The sequence below is a fragment of the Marmota monax genome, unplaced genomic scaffold (assembly GCF_021218885.2).
Source record: "Marmota monax isolate L192 unplaced genomic scaffold, Marmota_monax_Labrador192_F-V1.1 WCK01_AAM20220418_F8-fsc00025, whole genome shotgun sequence".
Taxonomy (NCBI): domain Eukaryota; kingdom Metazoa; phylum Chordata; class Mammalia; order Rodentia; family Sciuridae; genus Marmota; species Marmota monax.
In genome coordinates this window covers 1,527,980-1,549,409 of record NW_026691950.1, presented here as the reverse complement: position 1 = coordinate 1,549,409, position 21,430 = coordinate 1,527,980, and the positions used below count along the sequence as shown (strand labels likewise).

Genomic DNA, 21,430 nt, shown 5'->3' with positions numbered 1-21,430 from the left:
AGCATACAAATATTTGCTGTCTAGCCCTTTAAGAAAAAGTATGTAGCACACTCCTGTAATCCCAACTACTCAGGAGGCTAAGGATAGCAAGTTCAAGACCAGGCTTGGCAATTTTGTGAGACCTGTAGCTAAGAGGTAGAGCACCCCTGGGTTCAATCCTCAGTTCCTCCAGTACCACAAGTAAAAGGAAAGGAAGGAAGGAATGAAGGGAAGGAGGGATGAAGGGAGAAAGAGAGGAAGGAAGGGAAAGTTTGTAGACCTCGAGAAAGACATCAGTTGAGTTTGAAGACCATAAAATGAGCCTTTATTCTTAAGGCTTTAAAAGCTTATTAGAGGGCTGGGGATGTGGCTCAAGCGGTAGCGCGCTCGCCTGGCATGCGTGCAACCCGGGTTCGATCCTCGGCACCACATACAAATAAAGATGTTGTGTCCGCCGAAAACTAAAAAAAAAAATTATTAAAAAAAAAAAAAAGCTTATTAGAATTTTGCTTTACATTTCTGCTTAAAAATATTCATGTATCTTGCTTAATGATTTTATATGCTAGTAAAGGGATTATAAACCTAGAGATATCTTGCTAAAGCAGATAGGATCAAGCACTTGTTTTGCAGGATGCTTCAGTGCCTAGAACAGAGAAGTAATACATGTGAAATATAGTTACTGATTAAAAGGTAGAAGAATTGATAAGTAGAGGAAAATGGGCAAAAGAGAGCTGATAGAGGGGCTGGGGATATAGCTCAGTTGGTAGAGTGCTTGTGTCACATGCACAAAGCCCTGGGTTCAATTCCCAGCATTACAAAAGAGAGAGAGATATGACACAGCCTTGTAAGCTTGCTATTTGTAATGGGGAGGGAAAAAAACCAGTAACTGGGCATGTTATTTAACACAGCAATGTGTGTGAAAAGTTGCAAGGTTAGGGTTAGCCTTCTTGTCCCCTACTAGGAGAATTAAGATGATTTTTTAAAAATGACACAAAGTTTCTATTAGCTAGATTTTTAAAAATTTATTTTGGTGAGAGTGATATTGGTGAGATTATTAACTAATACTTAAAATTGAAAATAATTCATGGGCGTGATAAAAAGCCAAATAAATTTTTTTGTGTATGTGTGCACCAGGGATTGAACCCAGGTTTGCTTAACCACTGAGTTACATCCTCAGCCCCCTTTTATATTTTGAAACAGTCTTTAAGTTGCTTATAGCCTTGGTAAGTTGCTGAGTTCAAAGAATGTACTTGCAATCCTCCTACCTCAGCCTCCCAAGCCATCTGGCTCACATAAGTGATCTCCTGTCTTTGACACTCCATATCAAGAAGTACAGGAGATCAACATGCTCCATTCTGGTGATGTTACTTTGTCATTTAGGGTGGTATCTGGCAGGTTTCTCTGCTGCAGAATGATTTTGCCCTTTGTAATTACGTCTGTGGTAAGCAGAGACTTGGAGACTATCAAATTGTTACTCTTCAAACTTTTATCCACTGATATCAGCTTCTGATAATTCCTATCTGTATCAATTATTATGACAATGAGCTGCCAGTTGGAGACCCAAGTTTGAATCTGGGTTTTGACAGTTAGTAGCAATGAAAGTTTGACCCATTCAACCTTTCTCAAGTGTCCATTTTTCCATATATAATTCAAGGATAACATAGTACATATTTCAGAAATTTGTGAGGATTACATTAGTAATGCATGTAACACCCTTGGCACAGGGCCTAGTACACAGTAAACACTAAACAAAGGTGAGGGGGATCTTGTTGGTTGCAACATTTTTTTCCTAATCTTCCTAATAGCCCTGGTAGTCAGATATGCATCCCCACCTGCTAATCTAACCTTCTAATCCAAGAATGGGCTTATTTCTGTCAAGGATAATGCCCTTAGCAAATTTCCCTTTATGGAGGCAGGAAGGCATCTGAGGTGGATCTGAACAGATCTTAATAGGGCAGTGGGAGGAGAATGGGCACATCAGTGGAAGAAGCAATAGGAGCCAAACGATGAAGACAGGAAAGTTCAGGCTGGTTTTGTCTGGAGTTATAGGGAGAATGAGGAGAAAGAGCTGGTGAAGAAAGGGTAGATTGTGAAGGGCTTTATCTCTCGGCTGAATTTGGGCTTCATTTAGTTTCACTTTAAAGGGATTTAAAGTGTTTTAAATTTTAATTATTTTAAAAAAGGAGTATATAATACTATAGTTCCCACCCAAATGAAGCAAATACTATGAAGGCTGTATGTGAATAACTGGAATTTAGGAAACACAGTAGTAGGTGACATTATTTTAAGTAGTAACACAAAGCTTAGGGAATTACGAGGGATTTTAATTTTACTGAGACTAGTGACCCAAGCCTACATCATAACAAAACATACTCAAATGTCACCTGCTATCTAATAATGATTTTCAAACTGTGATTCAAGCAGCTCAACAAGAGGTGCTACTACAGGAATCCTGAAATGATTGATTTAAACATAAATACATATATACACATACAGATAATAATATATGTAAAACTATCTACAAAGCTAATATTAAAAAGGCAACAAGTGGAGTTCTTGGTAATCAATATGGCATACTGAGCACATTTATAGCCTTTTCCTTTGAAGGATCACATTACAAATATAGATAGCAAGGGGTTGAGGTGGCGGGTGGGGGAAAACAATTCAATAAAACAAAGTATAGGAGTGGGCCAATGATGATCAGGAGATTTCAAGACATTTCTGGAAAGCATCAGATACATGGATGTGTTTACTAAAAAAGAGCTGAGGAAGCTGCTTCCAGAACTGGTGTGATGGACAGAGGAGGACCTGGCTAGCAGAACAGCAGGTTCCCAAAGCAGAGAGGAGGCATAAACGAGGGGCTCAGCTGTGGTTAAATTGAACAGTCATCTCACCTAACCCTATAGGCAGGGTGACGTCAAGCAGCCTAGCATTTATACCCATGATGCAACTCTATCTCTTAGCCCCAGGATAGAAAAAAAGGCAGGATGAGGAGTGTTTTTTTCTCTAAAGAAATAGAGAAAGCTGTATGGAGAGAACTAGAGCAATAAGTATTGTTCTGCATCACATTTTTTAAAACCATATGTACTTATCACTTTAATTTTTTAAAAAAAGTCATTGTCCTATGGAAAGAAAAATCAAAAAAAAATTTAAAAAAATCAAAAAAAAATTAAAAAAAAAATCATACATACTGAAATACGTCATATACCAAATTTTAATAGATTAGAGAGCACCAGGGCATTAACGTGTGCTGCCAGATTTTCATATGGACTTCCTGCCAAGTCTGGTCATTTAAATGCATTTTGTATAAATGCATTCATGTGTCACTTTTTATGAAGGTCAAAAGCTCTGCCCTGGCCTTTTGTACAATTCAAGTCTGACTATCCTCACATAGTTGTGAAAGGGAGTACACCTCTACGGCACATGTTCACCACACTTAAATGTCCAGCAAGACCCAGGCATTTGGTCATACACATTTTAGTCATGGTATAATGGTCAATAATACAATAAAAAGTGAATGAATAATACATCAAAATAATACTATCTATGATTACATTTTTTAAAATTTGGTACCAGGGACTGAACTCAGGGGCACTTGATCACTAAGCCACATCCCCAGCCCTATTTTGTATTTTATTTAGAGAAAGGGTCTCAGTGAATTGCTTAGTGCCTAGCCATTGCTGAGGCTGGCTTTGAACTCAAGATCCTCTTACCTCAGCCTCCTGAGCTGCTGGGATAACAGGCGTGCACCACCGAGCCCAGTTGTGATTCCATTTTGAAACAAACATTTTAGTTGGGTGCAGTTGTGCACACCTAAAATTCCAGCGGCTTGGGAGACTGAGACAGGAGGATCACCAAGTTCAAAGCCAGCTTCAGCAACTTAGTGAGGCCCTAAGCAACTTAGCGAGACTCTGTCTGTAAATAAAATATGGAAAAGGGGAGGGGATGTAGCTCAGTGGTTAAGCATCCCTGGTACAAAAAAAAATTGGTTCTGCTACTCCTCATCCAAGTTTCTGGATTAGGTTTAACTGGAAAATATTTTGGGACTGCAGAAGATGGGCCAGGAATGGTGGTCCAGTGACTTGGGAGACTGAGGCAGGAGGATCACATGTTTGAGGCCAGTCTGAACAATTTAGCAAGACCCTGTCTCAAATTAAAAAAATTTTGAGGATAGCTTAGTGATAAAGTACCTCTAGGTTCAGTTCCCAGTACTGCAAAAGACCAAAAGAAAACAACAAAAAGCAGTCCAATGATGAATTATATATTAGTATTTTGGAAAGAATTCTTTCTTCAGGTCATTACTATTATTTAATACAAGCACTTCATCAAAGTAGTATGAGGAATAAATACAACAGTACATGCAGATGTAGCAAGTTACTATACATAATAAGGGTTAATATTTCTTAGATTAAATTTCTGTGTCTCTGACAAAAATGGTCTTAGTGTCATACAGGTATTAAACAAGTTGTCAGTACATAACTATTTTACAGGGTCTGAAGTAGCCATATCAAGGTGAAACATTCAAACTCTAAAGCTTTCCTAAGTTATTCCACTGGTGCTAGATTATTATTTATATTATATTAGGTAAAGGTCATATGCTACTCATAAGTAAATTAACCACAGTCTCAATCTATGTTTACTGTTTCATTACAGTACCATAAATGAGATTTTATGTATTCATTCTTCATAATGAAGTGCAACAATGACATATAGGCTATCAGTGACTTAAAAATATCTTTTGAAAGTTTTTAATGTATTTTTAAATTACAAGGTTAGCAGCAAACCCTTTCAAGAATGCTTTGATTACATTTAGCAGGAAATTATTAAGATAAAGAAAGTATGCTAAAAACCAAATAAATTATCATAATTAAATACATACAGATTGCTAACATTTCTCTTGAAACAGAAAAAAGTCAAGGTTCGCCTGTAATCCCTGCAGCTTGAAAGGCTGAGACAGTAGGATCGTGAGTTCAAAGCCAGCCTCAGCAATTTAGCTGAGGCACTAAGCAACTCAGTGAGGCCCTGTCTCTAAATAAAATCCAAAATAGGGCTGGGGATGTGGCTCAGTGGTTGAGTGCCCCTGAGTTCAATCCCCAGTACCAAAAAAAAAAAAAAAAAAATCAAGGTGCATCCACTGAAGTTTAAGCATTCTTGCACCACTTAGGATCCAACTGGAAATATATTTTTTAAATTTCTGTGATCGAGGGCTGGGGATATAGCTCAGTTGGTATGTGCTTGCCTTGCATACACAAGGCCCTGGAATCAATTCCCAGCACCACAAAAAATAAAATAAAATTTCTGTGATCTTGAAGGTCTTGTCCAAGTTTTAGAGGGCTTTTGTTTTTCTTTTAGCCACTAGATTTTTCAGGAAAAATTCACCTATTTAAGAAAATGAAAATACATTAATATTAATTTAAAGTAAATAAAAGTAAGACTACTATTTCAGAATTATTCTTCTATGATTTCCCTACAAACTATAAAGAAGATTTGTACTTACCAGCATTTTTCTCTTCTTCAATCTCAAAGAAAGTATTTTTTAAATCTAAGTAGTCCCTATATTTTTGGCTCTTTTTCCCAACAACAAAGAACAGTCTTTTTTTTTATTTTAATATATCATATAGTCTTAACTATCATTGTTTCTTTCTTTCTTTTTTTTTTTTTTTTTGATACTGGGGATTGAACCCAAGGGTGCTGTATCAATGGGCTATCTCCCCCCTGAGCCATTTTATTTTGTATTTTGAGATAGGGTCTAGCTAAGTTGCCCAAAGTTAGCCTTGCACCTGCAAACCTGCCTCAGCTTCCCAAGTTGCTGAGATTACAAAGGCATGTGCCACCATGCTTTCCTCTCAACTATTACTCTTTCTAATAACTCAATATTATAAAGGGTGACCCTATTGTATCTATGGGTCTGCTTCTGTATATTTATTCCATTTTGTGTGCACTATCTATTCCTCATCACTGACAAAGAATTGCTGTTGGCAAAATTCATTTCAGAGAGCAATTTTGTTACATTATTAGCCTGGATCTGATGTTTTTAAAACAGACCTTGTTGCAGTTGAGCACACTCATCTGATGGAATCTCTTCAGCTTATTCCCCTCTAGGGAAGCGAGCACTCTTCATTTATAATGAGCTTTCTCCCCACCCCCTGAGTTGTGCCTGCATAATAAGTTAGCTGTTTAGAGGAGCACATTCACTTTTCAGGCCATTAGGGTTCCATTTAGTTTATCACTTTTATGCAGAACTCAATGCTTATCGGCAGAGCTCAGCACTGGAGGTCTGATTTTATGAGGAATCTGATTAACATGTCTTTGTCATCTAACATATATGAGTAGAACTGGGGACCATATTCAAACTCAATCACCAGGAATCCCAGGATTCAACCCAGCCAAGTAATCAATGCTGCTACATACCTCATCTAAATCTGGTAGAAGAACCAACATTATCAGGCTCTCATCCATCACCTGAGTATAATGCTCCAGATAACACAACTCAAATCTTTTACTGGCAACTTAAAAAGCATTTTAAAAGTTCCTTACTCAGGCTGGGACTGTGGCTCAGCGGTAGCACATTTGTCCAGCATGTGTGAGGCACTGGATTCTATTCTTAGCACCATGTATAAAATTTTAAAAATTTTAAAAAAACACCTTGAAAAAAGAAGTTCCTTACTCACTCCCTCAAATATTAGAAATTTTATTTTCCCTTAAAAAAAAAAAAAAAGAAAAACACCTTTTAAATTATATTACTCTAATCACTCTAGAAGCTGATAGTAGTTTTTTTTTTCTTTTCTTTTTTTGGTGACTGGGGATTGAACGGGGGTGGGGGGGTGGGGGGTGAGGTGGGGGATGCTTTACCGCTGAGGTACATCCCCAGCCCTTTTTAAATTTCTAATTTTTAGATAGGGTCTAACTAGATTGCTGAAGCTGGCCTCAAACTTGTGATCCTCCTATCTGAACCTTCTGAGTCTCTGGGATTATAGGTATGTGCCACCATGCTTGGTTAGTTCTATCCTTTATACATATTTTTAGCTTGCCAGTAGTTTTGGTTGAAGACTAAATCACATAATTACTGATTTTCAAAGTGCCCATCCTGTCAGTCACTGTTGAATCAAACTTTTGCATTTAATAACTAGGATAAACTGTTAATTCATGAAAATGTCTTAATTTTTTATAGGAACACTGATATCACTAATAATTGAACACCAATTTTTTCAAATATAATTTATGCTTAATTTAAACATATCTATATTTAGACCTCAATTTATAAAATACTCATTTAAAAGAACATTAATAGTAATAACATATTTTAGACCTCAAAAAACACCAGCAGTTTTTTTAAAACTTTTTTTTTTTTTTTTAGTTGTAGATGGATGCAATACCTTTATTTAATATTTTTTATGTGATGCTGGGGATCAAACCCAGGGCCTCACACATGCTAGGCAAGCGCTTACCACTGAGCTACAACCCCAGCCCTCAGCTGAATATTCTTTTTTTTTTTTTTTTTTAATATTTATTTCTCAGTTTTTGGCGGACACAACATCTTTTGTTTGTATGTGGTGCTGAGGATCGAACCTGGGCCGCACGCATGCCAGGCGAGCGTGCTACCGCTTGAGCCACATCCCCAGCCCCATGCTGTTTATTCTTAACAATTATGATTGTTAAGCCCAACTAACAGGAAAACATCTGCATTTTTTAGATTACATTCAGTCTTCAGATACATACTTATGGACTTACTGATGGCCACTATTAAATAACTTTTTTTTTTTTTGTAGTCCTGGGGATTGAACCCAGGGCCTTAGGCACACTAGGCACTCTACCACTGAGCTATGTCAACAGCCCTTTTCTTTAAAAAGAAACAAACTTTTTTTTTTTTTTTTGAGACAAAAAAGTCTCTAAGTTGCCCAGGCAGGCCTTTAATTTGTGATCCTCTAACATCAGCCTCCCAAGTAGTTGAGATAACATGTCTCACACTGTACCTGGTGTCAACTTACTTTTTATCCCTTAGAAAATGCTTTTATTTTCATAAATCATTTTTAGCAACTGATCAAACAAGTGCAGAATTACACAGGTGAAAAACTGCACTGTAGCTAATAAAGCCATTAAAATTTTCTTTAAGGAAAAATATTGTACAAATTTTTGTTGTTGTTGTTACCTCTAGGGAGAAGCACAAAGAAATTAATAGTGCAAACAGCAATGCTATCAAATTTCAGTGCTTAAATTGATCTGAAATCGGGAGTCTGGGGATGCAGCAAGCATCATTTTCAAATGAATATACATTTTTCAGAAAACCATATTATATACTTGACATACTTTGTCATTCCTGAATAATCTACTACTGAAATCCACAGACAGAATAATCAAATAAACTAACTGTTCTTATTTTCATCAGAGTGGCTGAGGGATTTGCTAAAGGAACAAACTAGGTTTAAGAGAAACTTCTTAATATATGATCCCTATGGAGCAAAGCTCTAAAGGATGGTCCAGGAAAAAAAACACTCTTTTCCCTCTGACAAAAGACAAACACAGCTATCACAATTTGCCTTACAGCTTTAGCGATTTAGGGTAGAACTTAGGGTGGGAAGTTATCAGCCTAAATAAAACCATTCCCTATAGTTTAACTTACCTGCTTTATATGAAGAACGCACCAAAGGACCACTTGCAGTATAATGAAATCCAAGTTCATTTCCTATTTTTTCCCAGTATTTAAACTTTTCAGGAGTAATATATTCTTCAACCTAGACTTAAATAATGACTTCAGATCAGATTCTAGAATTACCTAAAATAATTTTGATTCTATATAAAGTTTATACACATGTACTCTCCCCAGCCCTTGCCCTCCCCCCTTCCTTACTAACCAAGTGTCTAGTGATTACTTGATCACTCTATCAGACCACAATAACAGGAAATTAAAAAGGAAGGAAAACATATCAATTCTGTATTACATTAGCTGTTCCAAAGGATGGAGAAAGAAAATGACATTATCTTTAGTAATTATTTAGCTATATTTTTCCTTCATTGATTAACTGGTAGAATCGAGAGGGCTGGAGGTGTAGTTCAATAATAGAGCACTTGCCTAGCATGTGCAAGGCCCTGGATTTGATCCCAGCACAGAAAAAAATAAAAATAAAATGAAACAAACAAAACAAACTAATCCCCTCTTGAGGAAGACTCTTATTTACCTTATATCTTCTGCTTAGCATTGTGACTGGCATACTTTATATTTCAAAGTTTAAAAAGGCCAAGAATCACAAAGACTTACTCAACACAACTTTCTTGAACCAATGGATAAATACCCATTACAGTAACAGAAACAGCGCTTCTCTTTCTTACTTCAATGTGGCTCTCACATAATTCTAAAACAAGTCACAGGATCACCAAGTGTCAATGAGTGCACCTTCCAAGTTGTTAATCCTTTTTCTGTAGGTTCACTTGAATCAGACAATTCAGGCAGTGGCAAATAAGCACCAGTGTAGCTGCTTTGTATGAATAATAAATAAATGGAAACTGGAACTTATAAATATACATGGAACAATAGTTTCTTATTTTTACCTATGGACAGTGAAGATTTAATTCAAAATACTAAGAAACACTCGGCAATTCAAGATATCTATACCTTAAGGTGGCGCTTCGTTGGCTGCATATATTGTCCTAAAGTTAAACAGTCTACATCTGCTTCACGGAGCGCTACAGGGAAAGAAAAAAAAAAAAAGCATGAATTATATTAGCAGATGTTTTACAATATTAAAATTATAGACCTAAGTATAATTTTCCTGAGGAGTATCTCAAAACAGTGTGAATACTGTGCTAGTCCATAATCCTCATGATGGCAAACAGATACCTATTCATTAAAAAATATTTATGTCAGGAAACATAAGGACTGAAAGCATAGGAATAATTAAGATCATCATATGGGGCTGACAGATATAAAAACAAATGACTTTAATACTATGGATTAAATACTAAAATAGGAGTGGAGGGTGTTTTAGAGCAGAAGTCTGTTATGCAGAAAAGGTAAAGGAAACAGAACATGCAAAATCCTGAAAACACCCATATTACAGACCAAACATCCTGCATTAGGCTTTTACTCAATTTTTAAGATATGCTCTTGAGGATATGATTTGACCTCTGATATTATTAGAAAACTTTTAGTAAATAAACTGTATGTATTGTGATAAAAAGCAGCTTTTAATTACTATATGAACTTATTATTTTTTGAACCACTGAATGACTACAAGTAGGCCAAAGACTCAGGGAAAAATAACAACTTTTATATTTCAAAGTTTAAAAAGGCCAAGAATCACAAAGGCTTATGGGAGAGTAAGGTTCGCAAATTCCAAAGCCCAGCATGTTTATGACAGTATTACAAGTAAGCTCTTCTCAAAGGCCTGGGTTGGTCTTATTCCATGAATTGTCAGTGTATTGTACATGACTGGCTCTCAAAAACTGTCTAATGACAGAATAAAAAACATGGGCTAAGCATGGTGGTGCACACCTGTAATCCCAACAGCTTGAGAGGTTGAGAGTGGAGGATTGTGAGTTTAAAGCCAGCCTCAGCAACTTGTCGAGACCCTCTCAACTCAGTGAGACCCTATCTCTAAGTAAAATATAAAAAAGGGATGGGGATGTGGCTCAATGGTTAAACACTCCTGGGTTCAATCCCCAGTACCCGCTCCCAAAAAACAACCAAAAACCCATGTGTTCATTGGATGAATGGGTGAGGAATGAAATGGGACATGACTTCATATCTCGACCTTTATACATATAATTCCATGAAATACTAAGAAAACATTTTCCTTTTCATATTGCTGTTTACATCATATGTGCACTATGGGTTAAATCCAGGGCCTATAATCCCAACAGCTTGAGAGGTTGAGAGTGGGTGTTACCCACATGTATACAATGTGAGCTACACTTGCAGTCACACATACTTAGTTCTTACTGGCATTTGCATTGAGACTATAGAAGAAACATAAATTGAACAAGCCTCAAAGTGGGGTTCTTGCTATTACTCAAATTAAACAGGAAAGTTTTTTATTTTTAAATTTCTTTACCTTTCATTGTTGCATATACTTGCTCATCATTCTCACCTAAACCCAACATTATTGATGTTTTAGAAATAAGATCAGGCTGAACCTCCTTGGCATGTTTCAGTACACGTAGAGACTGGTCGAAATTGGCCCTGGGATCACGAACTTTCCTGGAAAACAGTAGGGCTGTTGTCAGCAAGAATAACCACAAGTTCAACCAAATACATAGTTACACAAGCAACCTGAAAGACCAGGAAAGCACATTCTGAACATGATATTACATTATATGGTTCAATGGTAACATCTGTATACAAAAGTCTGATAACCTAGGAAAGAAAAAAAGGCCTCAGTGGGCTCCCTACCTCTGTTAACTTAAGGCTTCTCAAGCCCAGGGCAGAGAAAACTAAAAACACAGAAGAAATTGCTTTAGTTTTATGCGTTGAGAAATAAGAATTCTGAAGCTCAAGATTATAATAATTATAAGAGACAGTCAAAAGAAAAGAAGATGAACAGAAGTAAAACAGTTTTGGCAATGAACAAAGAAAAAACTAACCTGAACCCACATTTCAGAAGGTTGAAACTTTTATGTTCATTTCTTTTCTAAAGACTAAGCTGCCCTCTGCTGGTAAGTACACAACATTGCCATCGCTTAGGTAAAGAAATGTACGATTCTGGAATTTTCACTGGAAAGGATAATGTTTCTTAAGAGAAACCAGGGAAACTGGCACCCACTGCTGGCAGTATCATGACAGGGTTGATAAAAACTGTGTGCTAGACTTCAACAATGGCCTCACCATCCTAGTTTAAATGTCAAGAATGCCAAAAGGTCAGAAAGTTGCTGATGTTAAACCAGCATTCGTTTTAATTCGAATGTAGCTTTCTTTTCTAGAATTTATTTGGGTTTTATTTTGTTTTTGCGGTACAGGGGATTGAATCCAGGGGTGTTCTATCACTGACCTACATTCCGGGTCCTTTTTTAAAATTTTGAGATGGAGTCTGAGGGTCTTGGTAATATGCCCAGGCTGGCCTCAAACTTGTGATTCTCCTCTTTCAGGATCCTGGGTTGCTACAATTACAGGGGCACCACCATGCTCAGCTTACTATAACTTCTTTTAGGTTCTATGATATCAAATAATATACAAAGCTAGTAAAATCACAGCCAACACTTAAGGTAAAGAAAATGAACAATATTAATTTTTCTTGAGGTTTAAAATAATTTTAATTTTTCTGAAATTTGAATATAGTCATTATGTGGAACATTTCTTAATTAGTACTAACAACTAAAATTAACTAGGAAGAGTAAAGAAGATGGGCTAGGGATGTGGCTCAAGCAGTAGTGTGCTCGCCTGGCATGCGTGCGGCCCAGGTTCGATCCTCAGCACCACATACAAACAAAGATGTTGTGTCCACTGAAAACTAAAAAATAAATATTAAAAAAAATTCTCTATCTCTAAAAAAAAAAAAAAGTAAAGAAGAATAGTGTTTATATTTTAAAAGAGAATTAAAGTAGGGCTGGGGTTGTGGCTCAGTGGTAGAGTGCTTGCTGGGCACGTGTGAGGCAATGGGTTCAATCCTCAGTACCACATAAAAATAAATAAAATAAAGGTATTGTGTCCATCGATAGCAAAATAGCTTAAAAAAAGAGAGAATTAAAGTACATCTGAACAATACCACATTATCTGCTGCATTATTTATTTACTATGTGAATTAGTGGCTTTTTTATTTTCCCAATGCTGGGGATTGAACCTAGGGCTTTGTACATGCTAGGCAAGCACTATACTACTGGGTTACATTCCCCAGTCCCTCAAATGTACTTTTAAGTATTTTCTTTAGAATTACAGCCAAAAAAAAAAAAAAAAAAAAAGAATTACAGCCAAGGCAGTTGCTCTAGTGTAATTATTTTCCATTTGAAAATTCTTCTTTGAAAAGAGTAATACTCATTGGCATTTGCAAAATGATAGTACTTTTTAAAAAGAAAAAATATGCTTATTATGAGAGCATATATCAAAAATTACATGTGTGCAGTGGTGTATACCTATAATCCAAGCTACTTGGGAGACTGAGGTAGAAGGATCACAAACTCAAGGCCAGCTTCAGCAATTTAGCAAATCCCTATCTCAAAATAAAAAAGGGCTGTGGATGTAGCTCAGTGGTGGAGCACCCCTGGATTCAATCTACAGTACTGTAAACAACAAACAAACGAAACATGTAAACATAAATACAAAGTTGATAGTAACTGATATTACTGGGAGGAAATATTATTAAAACAGCTTATTTTATTTTATTTATTTATTTTTTTTAAAGTTTATTTATTTTTAGTTCTCGGCGGACACAACATCTTTGTCGGTATGTGGTGCTGAGTATCGAACCCGGGCCGCACGCATGCCAGGCGAGCGCGCTACCGCTTGAGCCACATCCCCAGCCCTAAAACAGCTTATTTTAATATTATTAAAATATTATTAAAACAGCTTATGCTGTTTTTGTTGGCTTTATTTTCTGATCTTTCTGTAACAAACAAAGAGGGAGTAGAGGAAGGTAGTAGGTAGGGAGGGAGTAAAGGAAGACTGAAGGGAGGGAGGGAGGGAAGGAAAGTTTATTTTGTAAAAGTCAACTGCAAGTTGGCTCCTGAAAAGTGAGAATATAAGCATATTTCGATCCTCCTAACTCTCCCACATTACTCAGTACATGTAATCACCTCTGTAATTCTGGAACTGTTTCTACATTATGTGCATACACATCTAATCCTGACAGTGCAACTTTTTCTATTGCTTTAAGATCTCCTCGGAAATCAGGGGTGAGGCATTCCACAAGAATTTTTGGATTCCTAGGGGAGAAAAAGATAAATATCAAACTGAGGAAAAGAAATGAAAGAATTATTACTCAAAATGAATTATCAATACTTATCCAGTATCAGTTTCAACATAGTAATATTTAGAACTTGGCTAAAAAAAAGCATGGACATACAAATGTCCATATATGAGCTATCATATGAAGAAAAAAAAATATCCAGAACATCAAATATTATGTTCATAATGGTTAAAATACACCTTCATGCAAATAATAATCAGAATGAAACTTGAGATTAGGGCTGGGATTGTGGCTCAAGTGGTAGCATACTCGCCTGGCATGCACGAGGCACTGGGTTCGATCCTCAGCACCACATAAAAATAAAATAAATATATTGTGTCCACCTAAAAAAAAGAACTAAAAAAAAAAATATTAAAAAAAACCTTGAGATTAGATAAGACTTTTAAACCTAATTTAAGTAAATTTTTAAAAAATAAAATATGAAATATTAAAACATTAAATATATTTTCTTGTTTGGAAAGAAAATTAGGATATTTCTTATGTGAACACAAATATTACTTGATTGATTCAATTCTGTTTTCTATAATTTATCAAATAGTGTCTTCCCATCTTCTAGGCAAATATTTCACAAGGGTTGCTGTGACTTGAGTTTTGCTTAAATGAAGGACAAGCTAAACATTAATCTTCCTATTTATACTGTGGCTATGTCTATTCATTCAAGCATTATAATGTGAACTAGGTCACAGAGCTGTTTCCTTTGACACTAGCAGAAATGATTCAGACAGCTGACAAATTTTTTCATGAACCCAATGGCAAAGTGTCTGGAATTGTTCCCTGAAAGAACAGATTAAAAAAAAAAAAGACCACACATATACCCTCTCATGAATACAGAAATGTTGAAAGAATATATCCCAGAACTCACTGTTTTTAAACTTCAAGTTGAGACCCATTAGTGGCTTGAGAAAGAAATTTAGTGGGTTGCAAACATATTTTTATTCAAAAGAATTTAAACAATTATTTTGGTATTGGGGATTGAATCCAAGGGTGCTTTATCACTGAGTTACATCCCTAGCCCTTTTTATTTTTTAGTTTGAGACACGGTCTTACTAAGTTATGGAGGTTAGCTCTGAACCTGTGATCCTGTTGCCTCAAGACTCCCAAGTCCCACTGTTGTCGTGTATTTAAAAAAAATAATAAAATCAATTAAAAAAAAAAGACTCTCAAGTTGTGGGGATTGGAGGCATATGACACTGTGCCCAACCACAAATATTTTAAAAAAGGAACTCTAATAGATGTAAAATAGAAAATACTGGGGAATCATTAGAAAAACATTTATTAAGTATGCTAGATGCTAGATAAGCACTGAGTTATAGAAAATGATCAGAGTTCCTTTTCAGTGCTTTTTTATTTTTTGGTACGGGGGATTGAACCCAGGGGCACTTCATCATTGAGCCACATGCCTGGCCTTTTTTAAAAATTTTCAAACAGGGTCTTGTTAAGTTACCTAGGGCATCACTAAGTTGGTGAGGCTGCCTTTGAACTTGCAATTCTCTTGACTCAACCTCTAAGGTCACTGGGATTACAGGTGTGCGCCCCCATGCCCAACATCCCTAACTATTTTTAAATGATTGTTAATTCAAAGTCAGTGCTCAGAAGACCACAGCTTAATACTTTTTAAAGAGTATCACTTGACATTCAGACCAATGCTCAAATATGAAAAGTGGGGGTGTCATATACTAATTGTCCAGGGCTATGTTCATGCCACTGAACCCCTAAAATGTCCAGTAAATATGTATATGTAAGCACCAATATACTTTATTTGGCAGGGGGGCAGGTGTCAGGGATTGAATTCAGGGGCACTCAACCAATGAGCCATATCTCACTGAGTTGCTTTAGCCCCTTACCATTGTTGAGGCTGCCTTTGAACTCGCAATCCTCTTGTCTTAGCCTACCAAGCCATTTGGATTTTAGGCGTGTGCCACCACATCCAGCACCAATATACTTTTTCTGGAGAAATGGTCACATACTTTTCAGTAGATTATCAAAAGGGTATAAAATCCCCCAAAAGGTTAATATCCACTGATGGTTTTTTTAAAAAATTTTTAGTTGTAGATTTATTTATCTTTATGTGGTGCTGAGGATCGAACTCAGTTCCTCACATGTGCAAGGTAAGCACTCTACTACTGAGCTACAATCCCAGCCCTAATAACCCCTAATAACCACTGTTTTAAGGTGAAGGCTTTAAACTGAATTTATATAGCTCCAAAAAGAGTCTTTAAAATACATACATAAATGCAGAAACAAGTACCTTTCCTTAAGGTATGATACAGTCTTTGCAATGTGCTCAGCTCCCCCATCAGGTATATCTAGAAAGAAAATAATCTGCTCAGGATAATGTCACCATTTAGAAAGTCAATATCTTTAGACACCATGATGACACACTAACCATCTCGATCCACAGATGTCAGCACAACATAATCCAGACCCCACTCTGCAATTGCCTTTGCAGTATTGTAGGGCTCACTGGTATCCAGGGGAGGTGGATTTCTTGCAGTCTTAACTGAACAAAATCTGCAACCTCTTGTACATGTGTCACCCATTAACTAGAATAGAGATGTTATAATTTAAGTCAAGCAGACAGATGACTCTTTCATAATTGCTTTTAACTGAGGACACAAAATATCCCGTTTCCATTTCTAGACTAAAGTTGCAAAGGTTGAGCTTGTCTTACCATGATTGTGGCTGTGGCAGTGGCATATTCTCCACCTCCCCAACACTCTCCAACATTGGGACATCGAGCTTCCTCACATACCTGTAAGTAAAAGGGAACAGAATACAATCAGGTTGAAACTACCAACCAATTGAACAAATAGTGGTTCAGTATTGAGGCGCCCATTGTTTACAACATATTTCTTTTTAAATTCACTATTCAAAAATTCTGTTAAGGGGCTGGGGTTGTGGCTCAGCGGTAGAGTGCTCGCCTAGCATGGGTGGGACCCAGGTTCGATCCTCAGCACCACATAAAAACAAAGGCATTGTGTTGTGTCCATCTACACCTAAAAAAAAAAAATTCTGTTAAACTGCCAAACCATATATTAAGATCTCATTTTTAAATTGAAAAGTATACAAATATAAATATTTTATATGTTTAAAGAAATTGGTCTGAGTCATGTATGGTGGCCCACTCTTGTAATCCCAGTGGCTAGAGGGGCTGAGGCAGAAGGATCACGAGTTCAAAGCCAGCCACAGCAACGGCGAGGTGCGTGAGCAACTCAGTGAGACCCTGTCTCTAAATAAAATACAAAAAAGGGCTGGGGATGTGGCTCAGTGGTCAAGTGCCCCTGAGTTCAATCCCCAGTACCAAAAAAAGAAATCGGTCTAAAATGATATACATTAAACAGTTAAGGGGTGTGGTTAATAGTTGAGATTTTTCATATTTAATTTTATACTCTTTCCAACAAACATATAATTTCTATTATAAAACCAATAGGCTGGATACAAGCTGGGTGTGGTGACACAAGCCTAAATCCCAGCAACTCAGGAGGCTGAGGCAGGAGGATTGGAAGTTCAAGGCTAGCCTCAGCAACTTAGCAAGGCCCTAAGGACTTAGCGAGACCCTGTCTCAAAATAAAACATAAAAAAAGGGCTGTGGGGCCAGGGTTGTGGCTCAGTGGTAGAGCACTTGACTAGCATGCATGAGGCACTGAGTTCAATCCCTGGCACCACATAAAAAAATAAACAAATAAAATATAGGTATTGTGTCTACCTACAGCTAATATATATATATATATATATGTAAAAAAAAAAAAAGGGGGCTGTGGATGTGGCTCAGTAAACAACCCTGGGTTCAATTCCCAGTAACAAAAAAACAAAAACACCAAGCTGGGTACAGTGGCATGTGCCTGTAGTACCAGCCACTTGAGAGGCTTAGGTGGGAGGACTATTTGAGTCTAGGAGTCTGAGGCTAGTCTGGGAACAGTTTTTATTTGTCTCAAAACAAAACAAAAACCTTTGTTTCTCTAGTTGCAGGGAAAAATCTTGTTTTGTACTATTAAATGAGACATTAATATAATCACCCTTTATTTCTTTTGCAGGAATAATTATTTTAAATGATTTTTATTTGTTTGCTTTGGGCAGTGATGGGGATGGAACCCAGAGCCTTGAAAATGCCTAGGCAAGCACTCTATCAGTGAGCTACAGCCTCAGCCTCTAAATAATCCCCCCACCCCCAATATTGAGGATTGAATCCAGGGCCTTGCATATGGTAGGCAAATACTCTACCATTGAGCCATACCTACCCCCAATGTATTTTTATCATTGGTAATAATGCATTACTTAACGTTTTCATTCATTTTCCTTTGCTGTATTTATATATGAATTAATAATTTCTAAGTTATAAATATGTATAAACATTTATAACCATGGATTAAGATTGACAACTTACTGTATGGAGATTTAAATTCCGCAAAGTATTTTTCAGTTTATTGTAATTTTTCCCCATGGGAATCTCTGTCTTTAGCCATGGAGGTAGTCTTAACCTAAGGAAAGCCAAAGATAACTATCCATTAACAAACAGGCAAACAAGTAATCACACAGCTTTGAAGTTACTTTGTTCTATTATAATTCTTAGTTAAATTTTTTTTCCATAATCCTGGATTAACCCTTATTAATTTCTGCTGTGGGCATAAGAACAAAGATTCAAATTTAGGATTCCTCAAATCACATTAGAAAACACTGATATTGGAATCTAACAGACCTTTTTATATATTTTTAAAATTTTTAAATTTGTTTTAATTAGTTATACATAACAGTAGAATGTACTTTGATATATCATATATAATGGAGTATAATTTCTCTGGTCCTTTTTGTTTTAGAGACAAGATCTCGCTGAGTTGCTTAGAGGCTCCATAAATTGCCAAGCCTGGTTTTGAACTTGCAATCCTCCTGCCTTAGGCTCCCAAGCTGCTGGGATTACAGGTGTGCATCACCTCGCCTGGTTACCCAAAGTAATATTAATTCACAGTAAGGAGAGATCCCAACTGTGCACTATCAGCTTATATTCTTGATTTTATGGTGGTGATTAAATGGCAAAATTCTAATATTTGAAATGGAATTAAGTATACTTGGTTTCACCATGACTTTACTACTTACTTATGATCTGGAAGTTGTTGGATAAATATTTTTCAAAACAATTTTCCATCTGCATTAAATTCTCATTATTCTTTTAAATTACAGCAAGGGAGGGAGAAAAGAGGAAATTAATTAGTTAAGGCGAGGTATACATAGATCTTATGTAAATTGACTGGGAGCAGTTAGATCATCAATACCCACTAACAATGAAAATTTTATCAAGGTCTAAATGGGTGTGGTGGTGCACACCTGTGATCCCAGAAGCAGCTCAGGAGGCTGAGGCAGAAGTATCATAAGTTCTAGACCAGCCTCAGCTAGGCCATAAGCAATTTATCGAGACCCTGTCTTGAAATAAAAACAAAAAGGGGCAGAGGGTGTAGCTCTCCGAAATAAAAAACAAAAAGGGGCAGGGGTTAAGTACCACTGAGTTCAATCCCTAATTTAAAACAAAACAAAAAAACAGAAAATCAAGAAAAGATTTCAGCATTCTCATCAACTTACATGTTCTCTCTTTTTTCTAATGACCTTTCACTAAATTAAACAAGCCTGAAATTAAAAATATACTCTAGGACTTGGTTACATCTGAAAATAATGCACAGTAAGGAATGGGACATTGAAATTATCTCAATTACCTTTCTCCTTTCTGGCGTTTTAAGTTTCCTTTATATTCCTCCCAGGTGCTCTTGTCTGCAAGATCCCCAGACAGAAAATCTTGAAGATCTGGTCCATTCTGTAAAAATTCTTTTTTTTTATCTGGCAAGGAACTTAATGACCTGATTGGACTGTATAAATATCTTCCAAATACCTAAAGAAAGAGTTCATTATGACATTCATTTAGTGGGTTCTGGGATAATTTAGTTTTAACCCATTATAATATCTAAAAGATAGCAGGTGCTATGGTGTATGCCTGTACTCTTAGAGACTAGGGAGAATGAGGCAGGAGAACTTTGAGTTTGAGGCCAGCTTGGACAATCTGGTGAGACCCCATCTCAAAATAAAAATTAAAAAGGACTGGGGATATAGTTCAGTGGAAGAGTGCCCCCCCTTTCATCCCCAGTAACACAAAAACAACAACAAAAAACCCCACAATAGAACAAATCTAAAAGGAAGGGAGAGTAAAAGCAAAGAAGTGACACAGGAATCATATCAAGTGGTTTACTGCTTACAAAATTGGAATCTAAGATTAAAGAAGAATCTAGAAGGAAACAAACCCAAAGAAGAATAGGAATGAACTTCTGAATACCAAGTTTAGAATAGATTTAAAAACCTTTGAAGTGTCTATCATAGATCACACTTTTATGCCCTTTTTACTTTACATTTTGAGACAGGGTCTTGCTAAATTGCTGAATCTGACCTTGAACTTGGTATCCTCTCAAATAGTTGACATTACAAGGGTGGGCTAAGGTGGCCAGGTTCACAGTACTAAAACTTCGTCTTTCAACAAACTTAAACTGCAGTAACTGAAGATGCCAAGGCTATACATTTTCTATTCCTGACTTGAGTCAGATATGTTTAAAAGGAAATTTGCAATAAATCCCTCTAGGTTTGTGTTTGGGGTAAAGTAAACATGTTAAAATGTAGTGCTAATATCTAGTTGGTTCCAGAAAACTGGAAGTAGTAAAACCAAACCTAAGCCCACCAGCCTAGTTTATGCTGGTTTCTTGGTTTTTGTTTGTTTGGGTGATGCTGGAATTGAACTACCCAGCACTCACACTTGCGAAGGACTCACTTTCCCTTTAAACTACAGTCCCCATCCCTGTTTCTGTGCTAGAACATGGCAGTTAACCAGTGCGCATTTGTCGAGTGTAAGAAACCACAGTATTTGACTTCTAGATCTGAATACAAACATGCACGAGACAGGCAAAACACTGTAAAATTAAAGGGATCTTCAACAGTTCAAAAGAAAAAAATATCTGTTAGAGCACTGCATGATTGGTAGTGCACTTATCCACGTCTACAGAGGGCAGGCTGTGTTCTCAGCTGCAAGAGTGGTGTCTAATATATAGGAAGAGCCCAACGATGTGGGTTGAGCGCTGTTGTGGTCCTTTAAATATAAGGAACAAACCACTCTAAGCAGAAAAAAAAAGACAAAACTAAAACCCCTCATCACCGACCCAGAGAGACCGTCAAACAAAACAAGATCAGGGACTACTTCATGGGGATGTCAGGAGAATTAAACGAGATAACACGATAAACGTTTAGAAAAGTGCCTAGCTGCAAGCAAAAGCGTTGGCCTTCATTACGGAGTGCTCTGAAGAGATGGGAACCCCTCACCCCACGCCTGCACGCTTGTCGCCCCGCTGCTCACCCGGAGCCCCAGGGTGCGAGCAGCGTCCCCGCCGCGTAGAGACATCGCCTCTTTAGACTTAGCAGGGTCGAGGGATCACCAATGCCAGGGAAAAGACTGATCGATAAACCGTCGCTCGGCTTATGACAATCACCAGAACTACTACTAAGCCCGTGTAGCTTGAACTGTTCCGCAATTGGCT

General features: G+C 37.0%; 1 protein-coding gene across 5 annotated transcripts; it reads right to left on the bottom strand.

Moving 5' to 3' along the window:
* Window positions 1-276: 276 nt before the first annotated feature.
* Window positions 277-21,412, bottom strand: Lias (lipoic acid synthetase). 5 transcript variants are annotated; one of them, XM_058580829.1, is made up of 11 exons: window positions 21,250-21,409; window positions 19,574-19,746; window positions 18,256-18,349; window positions 16,543-16,623; window positions 16,258-16,414; window positions 16,120-16,177; window positions 13,699-13,827; window positions 11,028-11,173; window positions 9,590-9,660; window positions 8,600-8,711; window positions 277-440 (listed from the first exon to the last, which is right to left on the bottom strand). In XM_058580829.1, the coding sequence occupies exons 1-11, from the start codon at window positions 21,292-21,294 to the stop codon at window positions 319-321; spliced, it is 1,188 nt and encodes a 395-aa protein (XP_058436812.1). In that variant the 5' UTR covers window positions 21,295-21,409; the 3' UTR covers window positions 277-318. The 5 variants fall into 5 exon arrangements, with proteins under 5 accessions (XP_058436812.1, XP_058436870.1, XP_046306781.1 ...); XM_046450825.2 differs by lacking the exon at window positions 277-440 and adding an exon at window positions 4,225-5,358 and having other exon boundaries at window positions 21,250-21,407; XM_058580887.1 differs by lacking the exon at window positions 13,699-13,827 and having other exon boundaries at window positions 21,250-21,411.
* Window positions 21,413-21,430: the final 18 nt, after the last annotated feature.

Excerpts from the sequence above, each read along its gene's own strand:
- Lias (XM_058580829.1), bottom strand. The coding sequence starts at position 21,294 with ATGTCTCTACGCGGCGGGGACGCTGCTCGCACCCTGGGGCTCCGG. Across the intron at positions 11,174-13,698 it reads ACAGTTCCAGAATTACAGAG|GAAAGTTCGTGATCCCAGGG; the intron begins GTGATTACATGT and ends ACTGTTTTCCAG. Across the intron at positions 9,661-11,027 it reads AGTATATGCAACAATGAAAG|CGCTCCGTGAAGCAGATGTA; the intron begins GTAAAGAAATTT and ends CTTTCCCTGTAG.